The sequence below is a fragment of the Protopterus annectens genome, chromosome 3.part1 (assembly GCF_019279795.1).
Source record: "Protopterus annectens isolate FY-2018-M chromosome 3.part1, PAN1.0, whole genome shotgun sequence".
In the NCBI taxonomy this organism is placed as follows: domain Eukaryota; kingdom Metazoa; phylum Chordata; order Ceratodontiformes; family Protopteridae; genus Protopterus; species Protopterus annectens.
The window spans coordinates 503,012,710-503,037,709 of NC_056732.1; the positions used below are offsets into that span (position 1 = coordinate 503,012,710).

General features: G+C 36.2%; 1 protein-coding gene across 1 annotated transcript in view; it reads left to right on the plus strand.

Annotated features, from left to right (window-relative positions):
- TG (thyroglobulin) overlaps positions 1-25,000 on the plus strand; it is a 2,464,750-nt gene that overhangs the window by 98,793 nt on the left and 2,340,957 nt on the right. Inside the window, exon 6 of the mRNA XM_044066937.1 lies at positions 11,040-11,146. Within this exon, the coding sequence (XP_043922872.1) occupies positions 11,040-11,146 (107 nt within the window). The remainder of the gene's footprint in view (positions 1-11,039; positions 11,147-25,000) is intronic.

Sequence of the window (25,000 nt, forward strand, 5' to 3'; positions counted from 1 at the left end):
ATGAGAATTGGTGGGTGAGCTGACAACCTTTTCCATGTTACTGTTTTGAGTGAGAGAGCATGGATTCAAGATTCTTGGTCTAGATACATCTCTTGCACTCTGTACTAGAATGAGTTATTAGTAGATGGTTGTCAGTGTACATGAGGCAATTGCTACACTGCCTCAAGAAACCCAAGAAAACAAGGTTGGCAGGAGAAACAAGGGTAATCCAACTGTCCATAGTGCTCAGCTGCAGACCGTTGTCAATAGCGGTGGCTTTAAAGAATCGATCACGGATGAGCTCAGTGGATGGATAATTCTGCCTGTTTTTTTTTTTTTTTTGCTGGTGGTTTAATAGGTTACAGCTCACTATTGTTTCAGTCTTTGATGTTAGCCAAAAGTGCTCTTTGCAGCACCCGCAATTTGCCCAGAATTGACTCCTCCTGCAATTTATATGGAGTTAGATGTATTGGTAACATATCTAAGTTTGAGTGCAAATTCTGGGCTTCTTGTATAATAGTAACAATGCATAATTTCTTTCTTATCCTCAATAGCCTACTCTACCATCTTATGGCTCTTTTTTTGCCTATCTGTTTTTATTTTTGGGGAATATTACTTCCTTCTACAACAGGGGGGCATCCTTCCCCTGGGCCTGGCCTGGCCCCATTGTAGGAATGTTTCTGTTTCTTGAGGATTCTACACTGTCATTTTTTTCCAGTCTTGACACCAGTGCACCTATCAGGATTGGGCACATTTTTTGTTATCTCAGGACTTGTGCACCCAGCTGCCTTTTTTATTTTTTAACTGTCCATGATATATGCTATATAAAATACAGTCTATATATCAGCATCATCTTGGTGAGATTTTTTAAAAATAAATAAATAAATAAACAGGGTCCACCTCATGAAGGTACTCGCCAAAACTTGAGGATGAATTCAATTCCAGCAATTCTACTCTCCTTTGCTGCTGATTTATCATCTCTCCATTCAGACCCCCAGCAATGCCTCTTTTGATTGCTGTTTGGGTTACATGGTGAATGTATAGATCAAATTTTAGGTGTTCATCAACAGTGACTTCAAGTTATTTAATGTGGTGGACTTATTATTTAATGTGTATTACATGATTGAAGGGTAAGTGGGTTGAGAAGAATTGATACTGGTTTAGGTCTGAAGAGCATGTTCTCTTTTTTGCTTTTTTGGTGTTTATGCCTAGATTAGATTGCAGATGTCAGGCTCTTACAAATGTAAAGGAATGCTGAGTGACATTTTGAAGTTCAGAGATAGAGGGAAATGAAGAGATGATGTTGGAGTCATTTGTTTTCTGGAACGGCATTATGTTGGTTAGTGCAGTGGGCAAATTGTTGATGAATACATTGAAGACAAGTGAGCCAAAGATAGATCCTTGGGGACACTGACAGGGATGGGGAGGAATGTGAAGAAGGATTGTAGCCATTTTATGGCTTTGTATGATTAGCCTATCTTGGAGAGTCTATGAATAAGAAGGAGGTGTGAGACAATATCAAGGGCTTTAGAGAGGTTGAGAAATGCCAAGAATACTAGAACATTTCTATTTCTAAGGGTATTTACAATGTTGAGAAATGAGAGAAGAGCTGTGTCAGCAATGCTAGAGGGCTAAAAGCCATGTTGGCATGGTGAGAGGAGACTGTGGTGGAGGAGAAAGGCTAGCAGTAGTGAGTGGGTACATTTCTCTAAGAATTTTGGGATAGAATAATTGTGGGTCTAACATTAGAAATATCAGAAGATGGGCCAGATTTGTGTAGTGAGATGATGAAGGATTTTTTTTCCAAATGGATTGGAAGTATCTTTCCTGGATTAATCTGCTAATTAAGATAGAGACAAGATAAGCTCAGCTTTTAGCCGCTCATTTTAGATATTCTGTGGGAAGGTGATCTTGGGCTGGGCAGGTGACTTTTAGTTTTTGAGGTATTGTTTAATTGCTAGGGTGGGGATTTCTGTGAAGTCAAGAACATTTTCAGTGTAACATGTGGGAGCAAGAGTCAGGTCTATCTTATGGTTAGAGTTTGGTTAAGCAAGTATTAAAGGAACAAGGACACTGAGGTCAGATTCAGTAGGTAGAGGGCTAGGTTATGAGGAAATGCATGAGTTTAAAAGTTTAGAAATGGTAGACCAGAACAGTTTGGGAGATTTGGTGAGATGGTTCTGCTGGGAGTGGAAATATTTTTTTTGTCTGAATTTGTTTGGGCTTTGACTTTATTATGAAGGTGATGGTAATGTTTGTATTTGTTTGTGGTTTTTATCCTTTTACCAGGTATTCCTTTCCTCACAGGTGCATAAGTTGTTTGGTAGGTAAAATGAGCCAGAAGTTGGGGTAGATTTTATTCCTTTGTGCCTCAGTTTGGCATGAGAATTTAGGATGTTTAAAAAAAACTATTGTTAAAGTACGGGTGAGCTTCATCTGGTGGTAGGAGTTTTATTGCTCTCCAGGTGTAAGCCTGAAGGGATGCAAAGAATGAATTCTTGTTGAAGTTAGAAAGATTCCTGGAAAGATTCTTGACAGGCTTGTTGATTGCTAACTTGTGTTTAGGTAGTGAGTGGAAAGCAATTATGGAATGATGGTCACTTAGGACATTTGGTAGAACATCAGCATGACTGATGTTGTTTGGGTTATTAGTTAGGATCCAGCCTAGTATGTATGATGAAACTGTAGAGTTATTGTTTCTAGTAGTGAATTTTATTAACTCAGTCAAGAGGGGTTGATTTGGGAGTGTTGTGGAAGATCCATTAATGTTTACATCACTTAAGGTGATAGGTTTGAGTGGTATATTGAAGTATAACCAGGAGAGAATTTCTTCCAATATGCTGTAGTTTGAGCATTGAGAAGGTGGGATATAGAAAGCTGTTATCCAAATAGACTTGGCATTGTTAACTTTTTGGAGGGAGATCAGGATTTCTGCTATTATTGAAGTCTTACTAAATTCTAATTAAACTATATTCATTACATTACTGTATTTAAATTACCTGATAATCTTGAAGTCAAATATGTAATTCAGATCTGATATAAATTCATTTATGTAAATCCTGAGATTCTGAGCAAATGTGGGCAAAGAGGGCAGCTGCTTTGGGCAGAAACTGTTAGAGGGTGCAATCAAAAACTGCAGGTGTACTTCATTATTTTTTACTGTACAGCTATTTTTTGCTCTTTGCTGAGCAGGAGTGGGTCTTCTATAGGAAGCCAATTGGTACAAATGGGGGGGGGGGGGGGGCTGGCCATAGGAAGTAGGAAGTAGGAAGCTGATTGGTACAAATGTAGTAAATTGGGAATGGACACGAAATGTGCCAGCTATGGGTTTGGAAATACTTGCTATATTAGATTTTGGAAGCTAAATCCTCTGTGTACTATTTCATTAGTTTTCTACTGTAAGCATCATAGGAGGGTACTAGGCTAATGACCACAGGGCTCTTACAAGCCTAGCCAAGAGTTTATCCCCAAAAAAGAAACCTCAGTCAGCACTTGTCTCCCCTGTCAATGAGGGACACAGGTGGAACCCCTGGGACAAATTTGTGGTTTCCCATCCACTTGTCAAGGTTGTGCTTAAAGAGGGTAAGCGACATACTCTGACGTGTATGGGAAGTCTATTCCAGAGAGGGGGCAGCCTCTGGGAGACAAACCTGCCTCTCCAGCAGATTTTGTTAATGTTGGATATTAGATTTAGGCCTTTTGAGTGGGTAATGCTCGAGGATTTAGACTTACGAATATGGAGCATCTTTAGTAGGGCAGGGTCCAAGATTGCCTTGTAGGCAAGACACAGATCACCTCTGAGCAATCTATTTGATACCGATTAGAGTGATAGTGATTTGAGCCTGTCCACATAGGACAAGTGTTGGAGGCCATGAATTCTCTTTGTCAGGTATTTCTGTCACCTTTCCAGCTGGTGCAGGTGTTTGGAGAGGTGCATACCAAACAGGACATTGTAGTCAATTATTGAGCTAATGAGGGAGGAGTACAGAGAGGTAACCTCCTTTTTTCTGAATGCAATCCCTTTACTTATGAGATGAACCAAATAAAAGGCTTTTCTGACCTCTGCCGCTACATGATGGTCGAATGTGAGATTGTTGTCAACCTGTGTACCCAGGTCTCTCATCACAGGTTGTGTGCTTAGGGGGTTGCCATTGATGTGATGTGCATTTAACTTAAGGCCATGATTTTGGCACCAGTCATTTGTTTCTGTGAGACCCTCCAGTAGTATGTTAACATCATTTGGGGAGTCAATGACAGCTTCCAACTTACAGTCATCCACAAACTTGTTCAGCCTGGACCTCTGAGAAGTAGATGCCAAACAGTAGGGATCCCAGGACAGATCCCCAGGGAACACCACTAGTGACAAGTCTGCTGTCAGAGGTGGAGGCACCTATTTTGACCTTGTGGGGCCTATCAGTGAGCCAGTTGGCAACCCAGCTGATGAGATAGGGATTTATGCCAATTTGTGCTAGCTTTTCAATGATGCCCTAGTGGGGGATTGTGTCAAAGGCTTTGGCCAAGTTAAGGTAAGCTGTATGTGTTGACTTTCCCTCATGCAGGGCCTTGGTGACAGTCTAAAAAAAGTCAACCAGATTCAGTCAAGCTTTGTGACCTGTGGTTTCTGTGGTACTTACGTATTATCGCAACCAGATTGCACATCTCTCGGAATCCTTGAAGTTACGGCCAAATGAGTGTTTCTGCTTTGACAGGGGTTGGAAAAGGTACTAAACAGCTTTCTATGACATTGTCTGATCACCCAGGAGCAGTAGTAAGCCCAAAAAGTCCTCTTCCACCTTCACATCCATCAGTGACGGTTTTCATTTTAAATACCGTGGACCCGACTGTGCTTACAGAATGCAACAACACAATGTAAGATGGAGTTAATGCCTCCGAATCCCAATGCCACAGCAACTTGAGTAGATGTAAACACTGTGAAAATTATGTAGATATTCAATGATTACCACTGTGTTTCTTTCTGCTGTACTGAAAAGTGGAAGCAGAGAAGACATACGCTGACACCCAGTAAACGTAGCCCTGTCAATGGATGACATTTCCTGGCTATTCCCTTACCCCGGTAATGTCTTACAGGTTGATGGTTCCTAAGCCGTCTCAAAAGTGTGACAAAACATCATGCACAAATGTGAAATTTTTAACATTGTGGTGTCAGTTAAGACACATAGAAGAGGATAGCACTCCCAGGGGCCGAAATACTATGTGAAGATGGTAAAGCTGACAAACTGCATTATTGTTTTTTTGCAACCGTCTCGCAGAAAAAAAACAGTCTTTTGGGTTCACATGGTGCTCAGGTCGAAACAACTATGAATAACAGAAGTGTGAAATGTCACTTCCAGGTTACTAATCGTTCAAAATTCATGACATTACGGGCAATGACTTGTTTGTCCATAATCTGCACTATTATGAGCGATTTGCAACCTGGTTGCGAGAGATGTGCAATCTGGTTGCGATAATATGTAAGTACCGTTTCTGCTTTTCTAATTACTGCCACATTAAAAAATGGGACTGCATTTGCCGTCCTCCTAATAGCTCAATGAAAATTAAAACATTAAACAAAGTTCTTCCAGTTCAAACTTTATAGCAAGTAAAAAGCCTCCTACACAATCAACAACTTTTAGAAGACATTCAGTAGTACATTGTTTTCAAATCAAAATGACTATTGTCTGTTTGTAATTAATTTTATTTTCAGTGGCAAAAATAAAAAAAAAATCAGCCACATTTCACTGAGCCTTACACGGTGGACCATGTGTGACTGAACAGTGGCATATTAAAATAGTAGCACCTTTGATGTCACTATATCCCTTATAGTACTCTCACCTTCCTGCACTCTTATGAACCATGAGTGGCCTATTCTTCAGCAGAGTTTTCTACCTGCGGTTGTTGCTGTCAGTGGTGGGCAGTAACTGACCATGAATCAGTTAGAAGGTTAATAACTGGATGGGATCACTGTAACATGGTAGAGGTAGGAATGAAACGAATATCAGCACTGCAGAACTATCAGTAACTAATAGAATGCAGTGACTTTCAAGTGGGGCCCAAGCAGACCTAGCAGTAGGAGTTAATGGCACACTTGGCAGATGCTCAGGGTCAGGCACACACCAGTATGACTCACTGTGCATTCATGTTCTGCCAGAAAGGGTGCTGCGTCAAGGATCCTTTTCAGTCATACCTGGGCCAGGTGGCACAAGAATCTGAACAGTTTGCTAGAGCATCAACAACAACTCTATGGCCATAAAATAACAGTTTGCCTTTACTTTACTGAGCTGCAACTGGATGAGAAAACAGTTCAAGCTCAGCTCCCTAGTGTTGAACTAATCATTGCTTTTCATAGGAAATCACTACTGCTCTGGTGTCTATGTATGCACCAACAATAACTCATATTTCTTGTGATTTCCTTTTCTTTTCTACTGTGTGATACTGTTTCTGGTATTTACAAATTTAGGAGGGGTCTGCCTCTCACATGAAGGGGTACAGGGGGTCTTTCCTTCAATAAAAACACGAATATTTAATTTGTTTTCATTTGGGCTGTGTTCCCAACCAGATGCACTCAATGACTTGGCTTCTCATTGAGTCCTAGCGTGATGATTCATATTGAAGTCATAAAATTATAACACAGTTGTTAACAGTATAAAATGCATTACAGATAAAATATTTTTCATCTTGTCTTGACCGCATATATAACACTGATGTCACTATGTCGCTCTAAGTGATTAATATAATTTTGTAATTTTTTATAGTCCAAGACTGGTGACTGACATACAGATTTGGCTTTGATTTAAAGCTAGACCATACTGTAGTCTTCAAAGAAGGAAGTCTGTATCCTCCGAGTATTTTTCACAGCCAAGTCACATTGTCTTTGTTGCTGACTTACAGCAGTTGAACTCTGAATTTTATGTAGAAAATGTCAGTATATATTCTGATATTACTCCCTTTGCACTTTAATTGTAGCAAATTATTAAACAGACTTTTGATTACCTTAAAATGTTTTGCTTCAAGAAATGTCTTTTTTTATCAAACCTTTATTTCAAGATGAGTGCGCAATGGCCTGGCAACCAATATATTTAGTAATCATCTGTGAGTAACAATTCACAGGTGAAAACTTAAAAATGTTTTTATAAATTATTTTGACCCTTTCAGAATGGTGCGCTGAGACTGTAAACTTGGGTGCAGACAAGAAACAAAGAGTGATATTTTAATATTCTGTCTTTATATGTAGCAGTCTTCAGATGCATTAACAAAGTGGAGTAAATGTCAGCACTAGTGCAACATTTTTTTAACTATATATTGAGGATCAAGACAGGAAAGAATCAAAATCAGGAATGGATATTAAATATGCTTCCTACAAACTTAGAAGATGCTAGTCTACCAGCTTTTACTCTAACACAGATTTACTGAAGGATATGAAGTGGGAAATTTTAATGTTTGGTATTAATGACTGACTGAAATCATCCATGATTTATGAAGAAAAATGTGACATCAGGGATGAGCTGACAACATAGGGAGAGATATGGGATAAGTGGTCTATATGTGTATGACAGGTACAGGATAAGTGGTATGTATGTGTATGACAGGTATGGGATAAGTGGTCTGTATGTGTATGACAGGTATGGGATAAGTGGTCTGTATGTGTATGACAGGTATAGGAAAAGTGGTATGTATGTGTATGACAGGTATGGGATAAATGGTCTGTATGTGTATGACAGGTATGGGATAAGTGGTCTGTATGTGTATGACAGGTATGCGATAAGTGGTATGTTTGTGTATGATGGGTATGGGATAAGTGGTATGTATGTGTATGACAGGTACAGGATAAGTGGTATGTATATATATGACAGGTAAGGGCTTAAGTGATCTGTATGTGTATGGCGAGCATGGGATAAGTGATATGTATGTGTATGACAGGTATGGGATAAGTGGTATGTATGTGTATGACAGGTATGGGATATCTGTATGTGTATGACAGATATGCGATAAGTGGTATGTATATGTATGACAGGTATAGGATAAGTGGTGTGTATGTATGAATGTGTATTGTGTATAGAAGAGTGAATAGGGAGGTGCGACTGCTGAAACTGTTAACCACAGAAAGTGTTGATCTGGACTTGTGGTACTTAACAACAATTCAGAGACAAGCATATTAGCTGATAATGAGGTCATTTCCCATTGTGGCTATTGTGTCTGTGAATCACAAATCTTTCTTTCATGGAAACAGGGGCTTTCTACCACAGCCCTTAACACAAGCAATGGGTTTATTTATGAATCCCCAGGCACAAGTGCATTAAGGGTGCATGGTACAAATATTACACATGCTTATGGAGATTTTGAGGCATGAGCCTGAAAGGCGAAAGCCTTACAATCCCTGGCCATGCATTTATATCTGTACCAAGCACACCCCAAGTGCCTTATTGCACTTATAAAATGTGAATCTGCATTTTTTTTTTTTTTGCAGAATGGATTTTATCTTTAGTAATCTATGTATGCAAATGATGTGTTTTATAATACAGTTTAATGTAAAATAGTTTTTCACCTATTTTAATTAACTGATTACTGTGTAGGGTTATACATTTTTAACTGTGCAGGATTTTGAAATGAAAATTTTGGGGTAGTTATTAAAGGGACCCTTCTGTACTGTTGTTTACCATTGCACAGTTCCATTTATTAACAGGTGCTAATACTGCAAAAAACTAGCACTTGCATAACACCTCAGCTACAGTGCTTTCTATGTAACCCATCCTCTAGAAATATTCAGAAGTATAATTAGTTTTGTGGTAACTTCCAGGAACTGTGAAATATATATATGTATGAAGTAAGGCCCTTCTGCCTTCATTTTTCATAAATTGGATTAGCTGGTGGTATGGCTGTTTCATTATTTCATTGGGTTTCTTTTGTATTTCTGTGTGTGTTTTACTTCCTATTTTAATATGCAATTGTATTTATGCAGTGTTTCTTCTTAAGTCAAGTAATATCTGGCACATTTTTTTACTGAATTTGTATGATTTGATGCTTAGTTTAGAGTGCTTGACTTTTCTGTTTCTGTGGCAACTGTTATTCACTTCTTGTGTTACTTTATTTCCTGTTTGTGAAGTGTATGCTTTCATTTTCATCAACAGATTATTTTTAGCTTTCTGGATGCCTTTTACATTTTCTATTTAGATAATGCACTGAAGTTTGATTTTTATTGCTTTTATTACTGCATAATATGTTTAATCTGTGACACAATCCTGATTTTTGTTTCACTTCTTTTTAATTATTATTTGTATGCATATTTAGTAATTGAGTTGGGGGGGCGTATTTCTTGTTTGGTGTTTTTGTACTTATATACTGGTCTGTTTGTGTGTGTGTGTGTGTGTGTGTGTTTGGAGTATTTCTCTTTAAGAGTTTTCCTTTTCTCCTGCTAAATAGAGTTGCCACTTTTTGTTGTGGACAGAACTAGACCAAAACCACACCCCCTCACACCTCCCCCCACTCAGCCAATTTCCTCCCTCACCCCACCCACTATTTGCCCATTGTGTTACGTCACTTGCACATCAGCAGGAAGAGGAACGTCGCCTCTTCCTTAAAAGAAAACTTCACCTTAGAACTAAAAAATCTATTTTTTCACTCTATCTCTGTTTTCTGAGCTATCTTAAAGCCTCAAAATCACCGTGCTTCTTATAGAATTTTAATATTTTTCCACAAATGGCTGCTAATGGGGCTTGACATATCAACATGATCTTGTTTTCTTGAAGCCTTTCTCTTTCCCATAATACATTTCAGGACTGCTTTATATGAGTCATGCTAGACTTAAGGAAGTAGTGGTGCATTCCTATGACATTGACATATAATGGGATTAGTGTCAGTAACTGTAATTTTAGATACTGTCTGTAACAGGACTGCTTCTCCTATTTCTTGAATAGCCCTCATTTGTGTGTATCTCAAGGCTTGTTTTGCAGAATTAAAGGAATTATACAGCTACAACCAAAACAGTGGCTAAATTATAGGCCATTGTTCATAACATCTTTTTGTAGTCTAAGATAAACTGACAGCCCCCCTCATATTTTGTTAAATGTGCTGATGCTTTATAAGAATTACAAAAAAAATCATATTTTTCTTTAAATGTCACAGACATCTTTGATACTATATTCAAGTCATCTTAAAATGCAAAGTAGTATAAACAACAAACATTTAAAGATTAGCATTTTAGTACTGTGATGCTACTTATGTAAATGTGTCAAAAGAAGTGGCAACTGCCTTTGAACCATTCACTGATCTAATTCTCCGTTTTGCTATGAAAGGCATGGCTACATTGGAAGCACCTGTGGATCAGTGTAAGTTCTCTTCATCTCTGCAATAAATACAACAGAAAACAGTTTCACACCTCTCTTGAACTCTTGACATCAGCAGAACTAATTATGAATATAGGATTGTCATATGTACCTGGCTACAAATTTCTGTGTGTCTGTGGTATGTCATGCAGGTGTAGACAAATTCTTTGGCAAATTATGTTAGAAATGGGTGGCCTTTTCCTTCCTTTGTTTCCAAGATGAGGAAATAAAAGTTTATTATAAAGTACAAGCAGGTTTCAGGTACCTACATAGTACTGGAATCATATTGCAGGGAGAAAAGCAGCGTAAGAGTTAGGTTAAACTGTAGGAGATCATGGAGTTTTTTCTTTAAATCAAAGTGCAGTATAATTGGAGATTTAACAAACTCTGATAGTCTGACTGTTATTTAAAACAAATACCTGAGTTTGTACAGTGTTTTCTGGACTATGAGACAATTGGTTTGATTTCTGGATAGTCCAGAAAAAACTGATAGGTGGCAATCCTATTGCTAAATTACTTTTCAGGATGGTAGCAGTTTATTGGATTTTGAAGTCTTTGTAGAAGAACAGATTTGATGCACAGGCACCTAGCAATTTGATTGGTTAATTTTCCTTGCCCATTTTATACATGTATATAATTTATGTGGGTGTACATTTATGTAGTGATTTTATTCTTTCATGCAAATTTCAATATGCTGTACTGTAAAATGATGGTTACCTATTCTTATCACATTTTTTCTAGATTTCCTGATGCTTTTCAAACATTCAGTTCTTTTAGGAAAATATTTCCCGAGGTATCTGGTTACTGCTACTGCACTGATAGTTTGGGGAGAGAGCTAGCAGAGACAGGTGAGTTGGATTGGTATGTCCTTTTTTTTTTTTTAGAACATTTCTGTTTGTCATTGTTTTGATGACAGATATGGGTACTAACAGCAAATGAAGACTTAAAATGAAGTTGTTTGTAGAAACATCACCTAAATGCAATAGTGCCTTTATATAAGTTTACCTAATGTTGTGTTGGGCAGCTTATAACTCAGCTAGAAAATAAAATGCTGTACAGTGTCATTGTATAGGTAATTTCAGTTATAAAGCACTATATTGTATTATTTCACTGTTAATATTGTGTTGTATTGTCCATCCACACTATAACCAATTCATTACTGAATAAGGGCCATTGTGGTCCTGCTCATCCATGTGTAAATTTAAATAAAGGCTGCACGACACTTGTCCTCTTCAAATTTGATTTTCTGCATTCTGTATCTCTTTATTACTTACAGAATTACTGCCTTCATTCAGCCTCTTAATTTTGTTAGAGCTCTTCTATCTTTACCATACACTACCTGGAACATGTTTTCTGCTACATCAGCTAAAAATCTGCTCCGTGCATCAGCAGCCCCTGTAAAGAAATGCATGCTCAACTTACTCCTCCATCATTATCCAATGCCTCGCAACACTTAATGTTTGTTCTCTGATCAGGTCTTTCTAAGTGACTATAAAATATCAATTGACAATTTAAATTTGTTCTTGGATGAAAATGAAATTTTCTTGAATAAAATTTCTGTGGTCAAGGATGATCCTTCCACTGAGGTGTTGGGTCATGGAGTTGATTACACTTTGAACGATAGTATAGGAACAGAAGTACTCTGAATGTGGATTGTGGTGTGTGTGTGTGTGTGTGTGTGTGTGTGTGTGTGTGTGTGTGTGTGTGTGTGTGTGTGTGTGTGTGTGTGTGTGTGCACATGGTAGATGGGAGAGGTTTACTTTCTAGGAAAAAGTGAAGGTTCAGAAACTATGTCTATCTTATTACTTTCATTTGATACAGTTTTTGACAAAAGAACTTTCAAGTTCCTGCTAGGGCCATACCTTCTGAGGATCCATAGATGTTTATATTTCTAAAAGTCTCTAGACATGATTCCGAGAGGCTTAAATAGAGTCAGCAACATGTCTCTCTCATAAGTGTGACCCATGATAACACCTTGAATAAAATAATGTCCTGCCTAAACAAGTTAAACTAACATGTTGTGCCATTATAAAACAAATCCAGTTATAGATGGAGATGTAGCACTATATTGACTATTTATTTATTTATTTATTTGTTTATCTTGATAGCTTTAGTTCCATTAGGCTAGTAGCCTCTTTTCAGGAGAGACCTGAGGTGATATTTATACTACTAGGGGAAATTTGACCAGGGCATTAGGGAACTCTCCCTACTCATCATTGTGAGTGGGATCCATTTTGGAGGGGCACTTACTACTTCTATTCAAGGCAGAGAAGTGGCCCAGAGAAACAGGGAAGCAGATGGAGAGAGAAGGAGATGATGTAATGATGAAAGAAATGAAGGAGAAAGCAAATACTGAGACATGAGAATGTGTGCAGGATTCTGAGAAAATATTTCAAAGAAACCTGTTTGATGGTGATGAGTCAGCAAATGATGGATGTATAATTATAACCCTCTAGTAGGGAGGGTTGCAGGATGATTTACTTAAAGAAATGGTGTTGCAGAGTGAGCCAGAAAATGAAGGAGATGTTTCCTTGTTGGATATTATGGAGAAAATACAAAAGGAGAATGCAGAAACAATCATGCAGAATAGTGATGAGATGGAAAAGAAAACATATGCAGAAAAAGTAAAAGAAGGCAAAAGTGGAGTAGTAGAAAAAAAGACAGAAGAAAATGAAAAACAGAAGTATGTGGTAAGGATTCAAACTAAATAAGACAAAGAAATGGACAGGTATGAAGTGTTGGAAAATGTAATAGTTCCTTTGGGTGTAAAAGCACATGAAGTAAGAATATTTATTATTATAAACAAAGATACATTTTGTGACATTATATTTGAAACCTATGTAATCTTTATGTGAAAAAGCATATAATAGGGAAACAAAAAAAGTTTCATGTACAGTTTTGAACAGAGGTAGAAAGACAAAATTTGAAAGGCCATTTGAAATCTTTATGTAATTAAGTACTGGACATTGCAAAAGTTTATGACAAATAAGGTTTATAAACTGGTGGCTGGGATTGCAATATTTCATTAAAAATAGAAAGAGAAAAACTTATACATATAATGAGAATGATAAATGTGGAGGGGAATAGTGATATTGTAAAATACTGGGGACAACAGAAAACGTGTATTTTTTTCTTGTGGAAAAGAAGGACACTTGATAAGTAACTGTAACAAAATGAATGTTATATTTGTGAGGAAATTGGACATGAAGCAAAAAATGTTAATTAAAATATCATAAATGTAACAAAATTGGAGATTTATGGATAGATTGCAAAAATGAAAATAAGAATAAGAAAAAGAAAGAGATGAAAATAAGCAAATAGAAGACATTTTAGAAGTAGTAGAAATAGAAGAAAAATTAAATGAGAAAAAATATTACAGAGGACACAGAAAAAGGTTCTGAAACAAGTGATGAAGAAGACATAAACTGGGAGGTAGTATTAAAAAAAAGAATTGTATTGGTAAGAGGGTAAAAGACAGAAAAGAAAATTTAAAGGAGTAAATACAAAAGAAAAAAGAAAAGAAATGAAGGAAATAAAATATATACAACTAATGGCTGTGAATTTGTATAATGGTAAAGGTGGTTGCCTCACAGACACAAGGTACAGTGCTTGATTCTCACCTTTGGGAAGAAAACTCATTAGGCTTAGAATTACCTATTAAAAAGCTAGCCTACCAATTAGCTGTGAACTTATGAAAACATGAATCTAAGGAAAAGGGAAAATTAACATTTTAAAGTGCTTTCTGTAAATGTGAATAGTATTAAGACTATAGTAAGAAAAAAGGAATTTTGGAGTGGTGTAATACATGTGATGTGGATGTAATTATATTAGAAGACACAAGATTTTTAACAAATGGAGAAAGATTACAAAGAAAGAAACTATGGGGAGGAAGGATAATCTGGCATTTTGAAAATGAGAAATATTCTGGAATAGCTGTATTCTGTAGAAATACAGTAAATATATTAAGTTTAAAAAAATAGGAAGATTAACCATTGTATATTTAAAATGGAAAGAACAAGTATATAGAATTATAACATTACGTGCATATGCTAATTGTACAGAAAGGGAAAGCTTATTTCATCACATTTTAGACTATTTAGTGATAAATATGAAAACTGTAATAACAGCAGACTTTAATTGTGATTTAGTAGGCAAGCATAAAAAGAAAGGAAATGTAAGAAAAATGTTACGAGTCATAAGATGTGGTAAGCTAAAATTTTGGGGGGAAAATTCATGGACTTACAAAAAGGGTATGTATAGAACTGAAATAGATTTTATAGTATCAGAAGGTTTAGTTATAGGAGAAGGGGAGGCAATTGAAACAGGATTTTCTGATCATATTGTAATATGGCTATAGATAAAGGAAACAAGGAATATATAAAAACAGGCAAATGAATAAAAAGAATAAATGAGAAAACATGAAATGGAGAAAGAAAGAGATTCATAATACAGTTATGGAAAGATCATATTACTATGAGAACATTTTGTAAAAATTGGTTTGAACAGTGGATGATGTTTATTGGAAAATATAAAAATGATTTTTACAGTGGCAATATGATGTGAGAAAAATAAATAAAGAAAAATATAAAAGAACATATAATGATGCATTGGAAGATTTAGAACATAACGATAAAAAGTACTTTGACAAAGAAAAAGAATTATATTAAAGAAATCAAGAAAAAAAACAAGAATTGTTATATAAGCAAAGATATTTTTACAAGGGAATAGAGAGGATGTATTAAGTTATTTTAATGGATTAGTAAAGAAAGATGGTAATGTAATGTGAGAAATAAAAAATGTAAAAGGAGAAAAAGAAAGAATTCAGGAAAAGATTATGAATAGTGTAGTACAATATGTACAAGAAATATTTAAAGAAAAAAAAAGAAGGCAGTGAAAAAATTCAGAAACTAAAAAGTTAACAGAAAAAGACAATAAAGATTTGGAAAAGGAAATTTCTTTAAATTAGCTAGATAAAGTATAAATACAAGTAAATATGGATTTAGCTGAAGGACCAGATGGAATAGGGTTTGAAATGCATAAAAATTTAAGCAATTGAAAAAAAAAATGTTCTAATGATTTTGAATGAATGGTTAACTGAAGGTTTTATGTATAAAGAATTATGCAGTGAAATACTTAAATTCATGTGCAAGAAGGAAGATAGAAGACAATTAAAAAACTGGAGACCAGTAGTATTGAATAATAATAAGATCTTTATGAAAATAATACAAAAGAGATTTGAAACTAAAATGGAAATTATGGAAGGTAGCATATACAGTATAAAGGGGAAGGGTTACCACACATTATTAATGATAGTTAGAGAAATTGTGGATGATATTATGAACAGAACATAAGATGTGAAAATCATGATAGGAGACCTTAATAAGGCATTCGACACAGCTGGGCATGAAATCTTATATCTAATAATGAAAGAATATAATATAAGTGAGAAAGTTATAAAATTATGTGTGTCAGTGTATAGTAATAATAAAGTACAAATACTTGTAAATGGCTGGTTAGGCCATTAGGTACATATGAAGAGTAATATAAGACAAGGTAGTCCAATGAGTTGTATACGCTTTGCATTAGTTATGAATGTTATAGTATGTGAAATGGGTTGCCACGGTGGTGCAGCGGTTAGTGTTGCTGCCTCACAGCAAGAGGTTCTCCGGTTCGATTCTCAGCTGGGGTACCTTCTGTGCGGAGTCTGCATGTCCTCCCTGTGGTTGCGTGGATTTCCTCCAGGTGCTCCGGTTTCCTCCCACATCCCAAAGACATGCAGTAGGTGAATTGGACACTCTAAATTGGCCCTAGATGTGAGTGTGTGTGTGTGTGTGTGTGTGTGTGTGCCTTCTGTGGAAGGTTGGGCACAGGGCTGGCAACTCGACACCGTAAAACTCCACTGCCAATCATGAGTGGACAGATGATCCACTGTGGCGGCCCCTAACCGGGAAAAAGCCGAAAGAAGAAGAAGTTATAGTATGTGAAATAAATTACAAAATGAAGGAGATGGGGTATATAACACCTGAAGGGTTAAGAATTTCAGTTCTGTTAACATATACAAATGACATATAAATTTGAATAAAAGAAGTAATTTACACAAATAAGTGTCTAGATATGATAGGGTGGTTTTAAATAAATAGAAAGGTAATGGTTTGGTTGTTGAAGTAATGATCGGGGTATATATTTTACAATGAAAGAAATTTCTGTGTTAGGTATAAAATTTGGGAATAAAGATGTAAGTAGAATTCAATAGGAAAACACAACAGAAGAACAAGCATGTCTTTTCTAGAGAATATATAAATGATCATTCAGAAAAAAAGACTTATTTGATAAATTCAGTGCTGATGGGAAAAAGAGCATACTTAGCAAGTGTATTTATGTTACCAACCGTATTTGAAAAGGAATTATTGCAGATATTTTGTTCATTTATATGGGTTCTAGATTAAACCCACCAAAAGAGTTTTTATGTAAAAAAGAAAAAAAGTGGTTTAGGGTTAATTAACCAATGTGGTACATTCTGCTTCTCTAAATTTGTACAAAGTGTTAAAGTGGATAAATGAAAAAGATGAGAGTTTAGTAGTAAAACTATAAATATAAGTATGATAAATTTGGGGGTATGGTAAAAACGAGTAAAAGAGAAAAAAAAAGAGTGTATAAATGAAGAAATAAAATGTTACCAAGAAAAAATATTTTTGTAGAAAATAAAAACTGATGACATAAAAAGAAAAGTATGGTGTAAGAATGTAATAAAACATTACTAAGTAAAACCATGGGAAATCTAACAGATGAAAACATTAACGCTATAAAAATAAAAAGCAAATGGTATAATCAGAAAGTAGAATGTCAATATTTTTGTGAAGACTGGTAATAGATAAATTGCCAGTAAAGGAAACATGCCATATAAAAAGAAAAATGATAGAATATGTTTACACTGATAAGAAGAAGAAGAAATTACAGAACATGTGCTTTTGAAATGTGAAAGAATAAAAAAGTTATGAATAAAGATTCTTATTTTGAAGATATAAAAGAAGTGGATAAAATAAGCATGGATATGATTAAACATAGATATTATATGAATAGAAGTAAACAATATGTTAAAATAATTGATGTTATTTTATGTCATATTGGATATATGGAATGAAACAATAAATTAAATTATGTTTAATGGTAAATGTATTTTAGCAACAGTATTAAGTAAAATCTGATGGTGGTTATGGAAAAAAGGAGTGGGGCTCTAGTAGTGATGACAATTTAGCATGATTATAAAGGAAATTATGACTACATAAACAGATTTGTATATGTATATATTTGTACATATGTAAATATGTAAATATTTTGTAAATAAGAGTTATTTTGTATATAAATAAAGGACCTGTGCTCTTTTTGATAGGTGCTGTGAGATCATTTACATCCACCTGAGCTACCACCAATTCAAGGAGATAGGCCTTTGATTTAATGTCTCATCCAAAGAATGGTATGCTCAGGAGTGCAGCACTTCCATTAAGCTGCAATGTAATATCAGCAATCAGGCTACCTAGTGTGAGAATGGAACCCACAGCCTTCTCAGCAAAGCTGTGTGTGCTACCTGTTGTGTCGATTTTAGTTAACAATCTCAAAACCTTTGAAGCTGAACTAGAAGTTATGAATAGCTACAGCAGACTTGGGGAAGAGATAAATATTAATCTTGAATGAGATCTCGAATAAGATTTGAGCCATTAGTTCACAGTCCTTGAGGTTACACACATCACATAAAGATATAACCATTAACAATTGCTACTTAGCCATACAGCAGTAATAAAACTATGGCTCCCCCCAGGTTACAGGAAAATGGTTGGACTCCCTGATGTAGCAGGACTATAACTGTTTATTGTTTATCAACCAGTCACCTGATCTAAGTTGAATGAAACCAATATCTACATTGGGAAGTATGATCTCATTGTTTTGTGCAGTGTCCACAGTAAATATCACTGCAGAAACAACCATTATGCAATCATCAAGCCATTCTCTACTAGAAACAGCCAGTGCAAATTTCCATTTCCAAAACTCTGTTGCACAAGTGGTGATGAACCAAAATGGTTCTTTCAAGCTTTAAATTGATAAGCCCCAAGAGCAGCAGCATCATCAGCTGTAGCAAACAGACCCAGAGCTTTGCTAATAATGGAAATTGGATGAATTGTTAATTGCACTAATTCACAATGTGGGTTAAACAATTAAAATGGTTGTGATCTACATTTAGGTCAGGATGTTTCTTGGTAAGCAAAAATGAATCTTCTTCTTAATCAATTAGTGAAAAAGTATAGCTAAAACATTAGCTTTTTGAGTAGTAGTTTCAGGAAATTTCACATTTTTGTATTGGATCAGGTTGTCAAGGACAACACAGGAGGGGACTCAGAGACGGCATTGGATATTAAGAAATTATGTTGGCAGTTAAGGCTGCAAGCAACAAAGACAACAGATCTGACTGACTGTGAAATTCTGGAACAGAAGGATGCCAATTTATTCTGTTGTTTTAGTTATGATGTTGGTTTACTCATGGGATATACTTTGTGAACAATTCAGTTCAGTATGTACTTTATTTCAAGTAGGTGGAAGTTAGACTTGATTACATTAAGTTTTGTCCAAGTGTAATGATCCTATCTGGTACAATAAATCACCACTTAAAAGTATGCTGTAGGATGTTTCGATTTTTCAGTCTTGAAGCTTGTGTGGTCTCTGGTAAAGATCTCCTTTTAATCCATATGCATAGTTACAATTTCTTCAAGCAGTCACACCTAGATTTAGGAAAATGTACTTATCAAAGTTCAGTGATTTTCTTATTTCCTTGATTTCTTAACAAATGCTGCAGTGTTTTTCTTCAAACTGCTAAATGACTTACACTAAAATAATGGACAAACTCAATTTTAAGAGATTATGTTTAAGCAAATCCTTTCTTAGAGGAGAGCTATCATATGAATGGTGCCCTGTACCTGCAGCAGTCCTCAAGCTACCCTGAAGAAAATAGACCCTGCATAATGGAGGCCTTCCACAGAGCCAGGCAGTTACAGACCCATAAGTCTGCCCAGCCTCATATGCAAAGCCATGGAAAGGCATCATGGAATTACTCGATCAGGACATAGGGCCCATCTGAGTTTGGATTCATGATGGGGAGGTCATGCTTACTCATCCTGGTAGAATTTTTTCAAAAGTTCACCAAAGCAATAGATAAAGGCAAAATGGTACACACTGCATACCTTGACCTGACCAAAGTGTTTAACACAATTCCCCACTCAGGCATAGTAGAAAAGCTAAACTGGGAATAAACCCATGTCACCCACTGGACTGCCAACTGGTTCACCAATAGGATACATATAATCAAAACAGGGGAAGCTACTTCCACAAAGAGATCAGTCACCAGTGGAGTCCCTAAAGATTCTGTGCTCAGACTTCTCCTGTTTGGGATCTACTTTTCTAAAGTAAAAGAAAATACCAAAGGGCTTTGATTGACTATAAGTGGAGCAGTCACTGAATCACCAAATAACTTATCCATCCAACAGAAAGGTTTGTCTCAAACAAATTATTGGTGCCAAAATCATGGACTGAATCTAAATGCCAAAAAATGTATTATTGTATCATTTGGGAAGTCATCTACCCCAGGGAAATATCGCATTGACAATACACCCCTAAAAGATAATCCAGTTGTTCTGAATTTGGGAACTTATGTGGACAATAACCTAACTTTTGACCATCATGTGTCTATTGTTGCAACAAAGTCCTTTTATATTGCCCAGCTTATAAACAAAGGGATTGTGACTAGATCTAGGGATGTCATTGTCTCCATTTACTCAGCCCTCATTAGGCCAGTCATTGAATATAATGCCGTCTTTGGCATGTATCTATCTAGACACATACAACGACTGGAACATTCACAGAGATACTTAACTAAAAGGATACAAGTCCTAAAAAACATGCCCTACATGGACTATCTCCAAGCCCTGTACAATACTTGGTATCCTATAGACTGCTAGGAGGTGACTTGTGTCTGACATACAAGGCATCCTCTGACTCATTAATGATGGGTGTAGTGCACATCAGCAAGTCAAATGGCGTTTGAAATACTTGTTCTAGGGATTTAAGCCTCTCTTGCAACATCAACAGAATGGTTTGGAGGGATGGATATATCTCACAGAGGATACTGCTGCTATGGAACAGACTTCCCATCCACATAAAACAAAATTCATCCCTGTCCATATTCAAGGTCATCTTGCATTCATGGATGGGAAAGAGAAAATTTACCTCAGGGCTACCACCTGTACTTCTAATGGACAGAAGCAGCTTCTAAATTTGTTATCCCATGCACTGGTCCCCTCAAATTATCTATGGTATTATCCCAGTTATTGTCATTAGGGGTAATATATAATTACTGACCATGAAATGGGTAAAGTCAATCTATAGTCAAATGGGATAGGTTATTTCAAGCACAAAAAGGGAAACTAGCTACGCTTAAAATGGCCAGTAAGGGTGACTGGCCTAGTACTTACCCATGAAACTATGCGAAGAGTGATTCAGGATTTTCCATTTTAACACTAGCCATAAGGGATAGTTTGGAGGTCAATGGCAATAACATTTCAGGAATGGACTATAACATTCCTGAGAACTAGAGCTGCCTGAACCTGCTGGTGGTGATCTCCATGTACCATACTACTTCTGTGTTAACATTTCTTTTACTCTGTGCCTTCTGTAGGAAATCTTGATGTACCTTCTGCCCTCTGTAATCACTGCCCATGTACTCTGCTACCTCTCTCTTCACTCTCCATGTGTCTTATCCTTATGTAGGCACTTTTCATGCAATCTGTATCTTATGTAGGCACTCTTTGTGTACCTTAATTCTTCTGTAAGTACACTCCAAGTACCTTATCCTTATATAGGCACTTTTCGTGAACCTTATGCCCTCTGTAGGCACTCTATTTACACCTTAATCCTTCTGTTTATGCTGTTCATTTTCTTTACTTCTTCTGTAGACACTCTTTATGTGTTGTACCCCTACTGTAGACACTCCACACGTACCGTAGACTTCAGTAGGTGCTCTTCCAGTACATTATTCATTTTGTAGGTTCTCCATACACACCTTTCTTTCTGCAGGCACTTGCCATGTACCCTGCCTTTTGGAGCACTCCTTAAGTACATTACTCCTATAAGCACTCACCATATACCTTACCCCCCTTTGCAAGTGCTACCCATGTACCCTACATTTTCAAGAGGTGCTCTTCCAGTACATTACTCCTTTTGTGGGTGGTCTCCATACACCTTACTTGTTCTACAGACACTTAACATGTCATAGGTTCATAGGTTCATAGATAAGTACTAGGCTATCAGCCCTGGGGCCTATATAAGCCCAGCCAAAAAGGTACCCTGGCTTTTGCCACCCAAGAAAATGATTTGCCACTGTCAAGCAGAGCCACAGAGGTGATCCCCGGGGTGAATTTCCTATTTCCCATACAATCATCAAGATTTTTCTTGAAGACTGCTAATGAGGAGCTTTGTTTGATATAAATAGGTAGTTTATTCCAGAGTATGGGAAGTCTCTGAGACAGGAATCTATCCCTCTGGCATGTAAATGTTGTGTTACTACCATGCATTTCACTGGCAAGTCTTGAACCCAGGACCCTATGCACTACAGTCAGAGCAACATACCACTATGCCAAATCAGCAGTTTAAATAAACAGCCATGCAGGTTTCGAACCCAGGACCCTATACACCACAGTCACAGTAGTTAACCACCAAGCCATGAAATATGTTGTCACTGGAGAACTCTCAAACTCGCACATTAGTTCTGAGATTACTGATAGCTGCAAAAGCTAAGGTCAAATTCTTCTCCTAAATAAAAACACTGCACGATATTTAACATATTTGTATTTAAATGCTAAACTTAGATATATTGTTTCTTTACTTTATCTATCATGCTTGAATTCTGAATTGAAATATTCTACCTATAATAGCATGAATGGCCTTTTGAAAACTATGTACGAGTAGTTTTGTTGTTCTAGTAAATTTGTACTTACTGTTGCATTTGACTGTGTGAAGCACTGTTCATTTTTTGCCTGTATCCTGGAGTGTGGATGAAAAAGGGTCTTTATTGGACCGGTCGTCTTACTTAGTCAGAAAACAAAGTTGCACAACAAACAAGCAAACAAACGGCTTAAGTTGAGAGCCAGCAATCCAGCCATTTGCTGAACTCCATGATGTAAAGTGGTCACTTATTCTATGATCTGAAAACACCTTAATAATGTTGCATATACATACCTTAAGACATCTTTCCAATTCCCTGATTGCTTCCTAGACAGGTGATTTGTACTATATGCACAATAACCTCAAGTTCCCTACTGCATACAACTTCTATGACCTTGAGCATTATATCCCTGTTCCTTCCTATCAAAGACATCACCACTCAGCTTATCTTTCCATTCTTTACTTTCTTTAATCTTGCCATCCTAAGAATGGATTGTCCCAAAAGAACTGGTTTTATTTTGCTGTGGTGTCCAGGTTCATTCTCCTGGTTATTCTTTCCTTTTTGGGAATTCCAGCATCCTTCTTGGTCACAGCATAGATCTCCGCTTCTCAGACGACTAACCACACTTGGATTTGATAATAACTCTATTAATTGGTTCCATAGCTATCTTCACAGCTACAAATATTAAGCAAAGTGTTGTCAGTCTGCAAAAGAGTCCTTCAGTGCACACTTCTGGGACAACTACCCTTCAGGTTTTATGTCAACCCCCCATCAAATCACAATGTCTGTAGTCAACCATAGTACTGCATGCAGGAGACAAAGCTATTCTATATAGAGAAGAGTTCCTTCCCCCACCTAGTTTTATATATATATATATATATATATATATATATATATGTGTGTGTGTGTGTGTGTGTGTGTGTGTGTGTATATATATATATATATATATATATATATATATATATATATGTGTGTGTGTTTCCATTCTGCACTGTACGGAGATGCTGGTTCCGCATGGTCGACATTACGAATGTCGATTATATATATATATATATATATATATATATATATATATATATATATATATATATGTATATATATATATATATATATATATATATATATATATATATACACACACACACACATATATATATATATATATATATATATATATATATATATATATATATAATGCCAGTGAACAGACAGCCAGTGAAACACATGACGGACATTTGTAATATGAGGGGTGAGAGGTTGGCATAATGGTTAAAGTGTTAACCTTATAGACACAAGGTGCAGGATTTGATTCTGACATGGGGTAATTGGCTAGGCTTATAATAGCCTACACGGTAAGTTAGCCTAGTACTAATCTATGACCCTATGACCCTATGATATTAACATGATGTACCATTTAGTCACCAGGTAGTAAAATTTTGGACCAAATGCAGACAATCATATTGTAAGTCCAAAAGTTTTATTCATTAATTACTGTATTCTCTCTTGTATCTACCTTATGGGGGAACTGAAACTTAGCCAAAAAAGTAAAAGTAATTCATTTGACAATAAACCAAGGAATGAATAACTCAGCTAGGTCATCTTGTAGAGGAAGGTGTTTGACATAGACTATATTCCTACGATGGAGACACAATGGCTTTATAATAGCTTCCATCTTATCCTTGTATCTAGTTATCAAGTACAGCCACAAGACTGTGCACTTTGAGTCTATTGAAATAAATTCTAACCTGCCATGCCATAAATAATGTGAGATTTTAATGTCAACAAAATAATTTGGAGTCCCTGGACATGATGTGTATTACTTGGGTAGTTGTTTTGGAAGTGTTGAGTTTGAATTATCTTTGAATCATCTATTGATGGGTGCGATATGTATCACTTTCCAAGAAATTCACAACCACTATATTGTCCTGAGAGATGAAGCTCTCCATCTCTCTGTCAATAAAACAGAATAAAATTGTTCACCATGTTGTAATCAAAGCAAAAATACAGACACACACTTTTGCAACCCACAGGATAAATTTCCTAATGATAGAAAGTGAACCTATTACTCTTGTTTATTGCCTTGTGAATATAAATTCTTTTTCATCTATCTCAGCTTTTATGTAACTGTCTGGTTTGTTCTGACTCCCTGTTTTAACTCCCCAAGTTCGAATTTACTGTCCAGTTTTGAAGTGGCAAATCTATGTTTTTTTTTTCCAAGATTTCGTCTTAAGCTGGTGTATGGATTAGAAATGACTCTGTGGTGGTAGCTAAGGATATGTGGGAAGAGACTAAACAGAAGATAATTGAGAAACTGGAAGTTTTGTTATATGGATATAGATACTAAGATACAATCCATTAAAATGTTTTTAGTCCCTTTAGTCTTATACACAGATCAGGCATACTTCTATCAATTGGAGGAGGCATTGTGGATAGCAATTAGAAAATATTTGAAGGATTTTATCTGGGAAGGGAAGACAGCAAGGGTCAAGTGGGATAAGCTGATTCTACTAGTAGAACAAGGTGGACTAGGATTACCTAATTTAAGGGGGTATTTTAGAGCAACATAGTTAAGGCTCTTATACATAGCACAGGCAGAAAACTATAATTCAAAGTGGAAAGGAATGATGCTGACACAGGGAGGAAGCTCAAGAAATAAGGAGAGATTGGGATTTTGGATGCAGACTCTTAAGAAGAACAACCAAAATCATACAGAGTA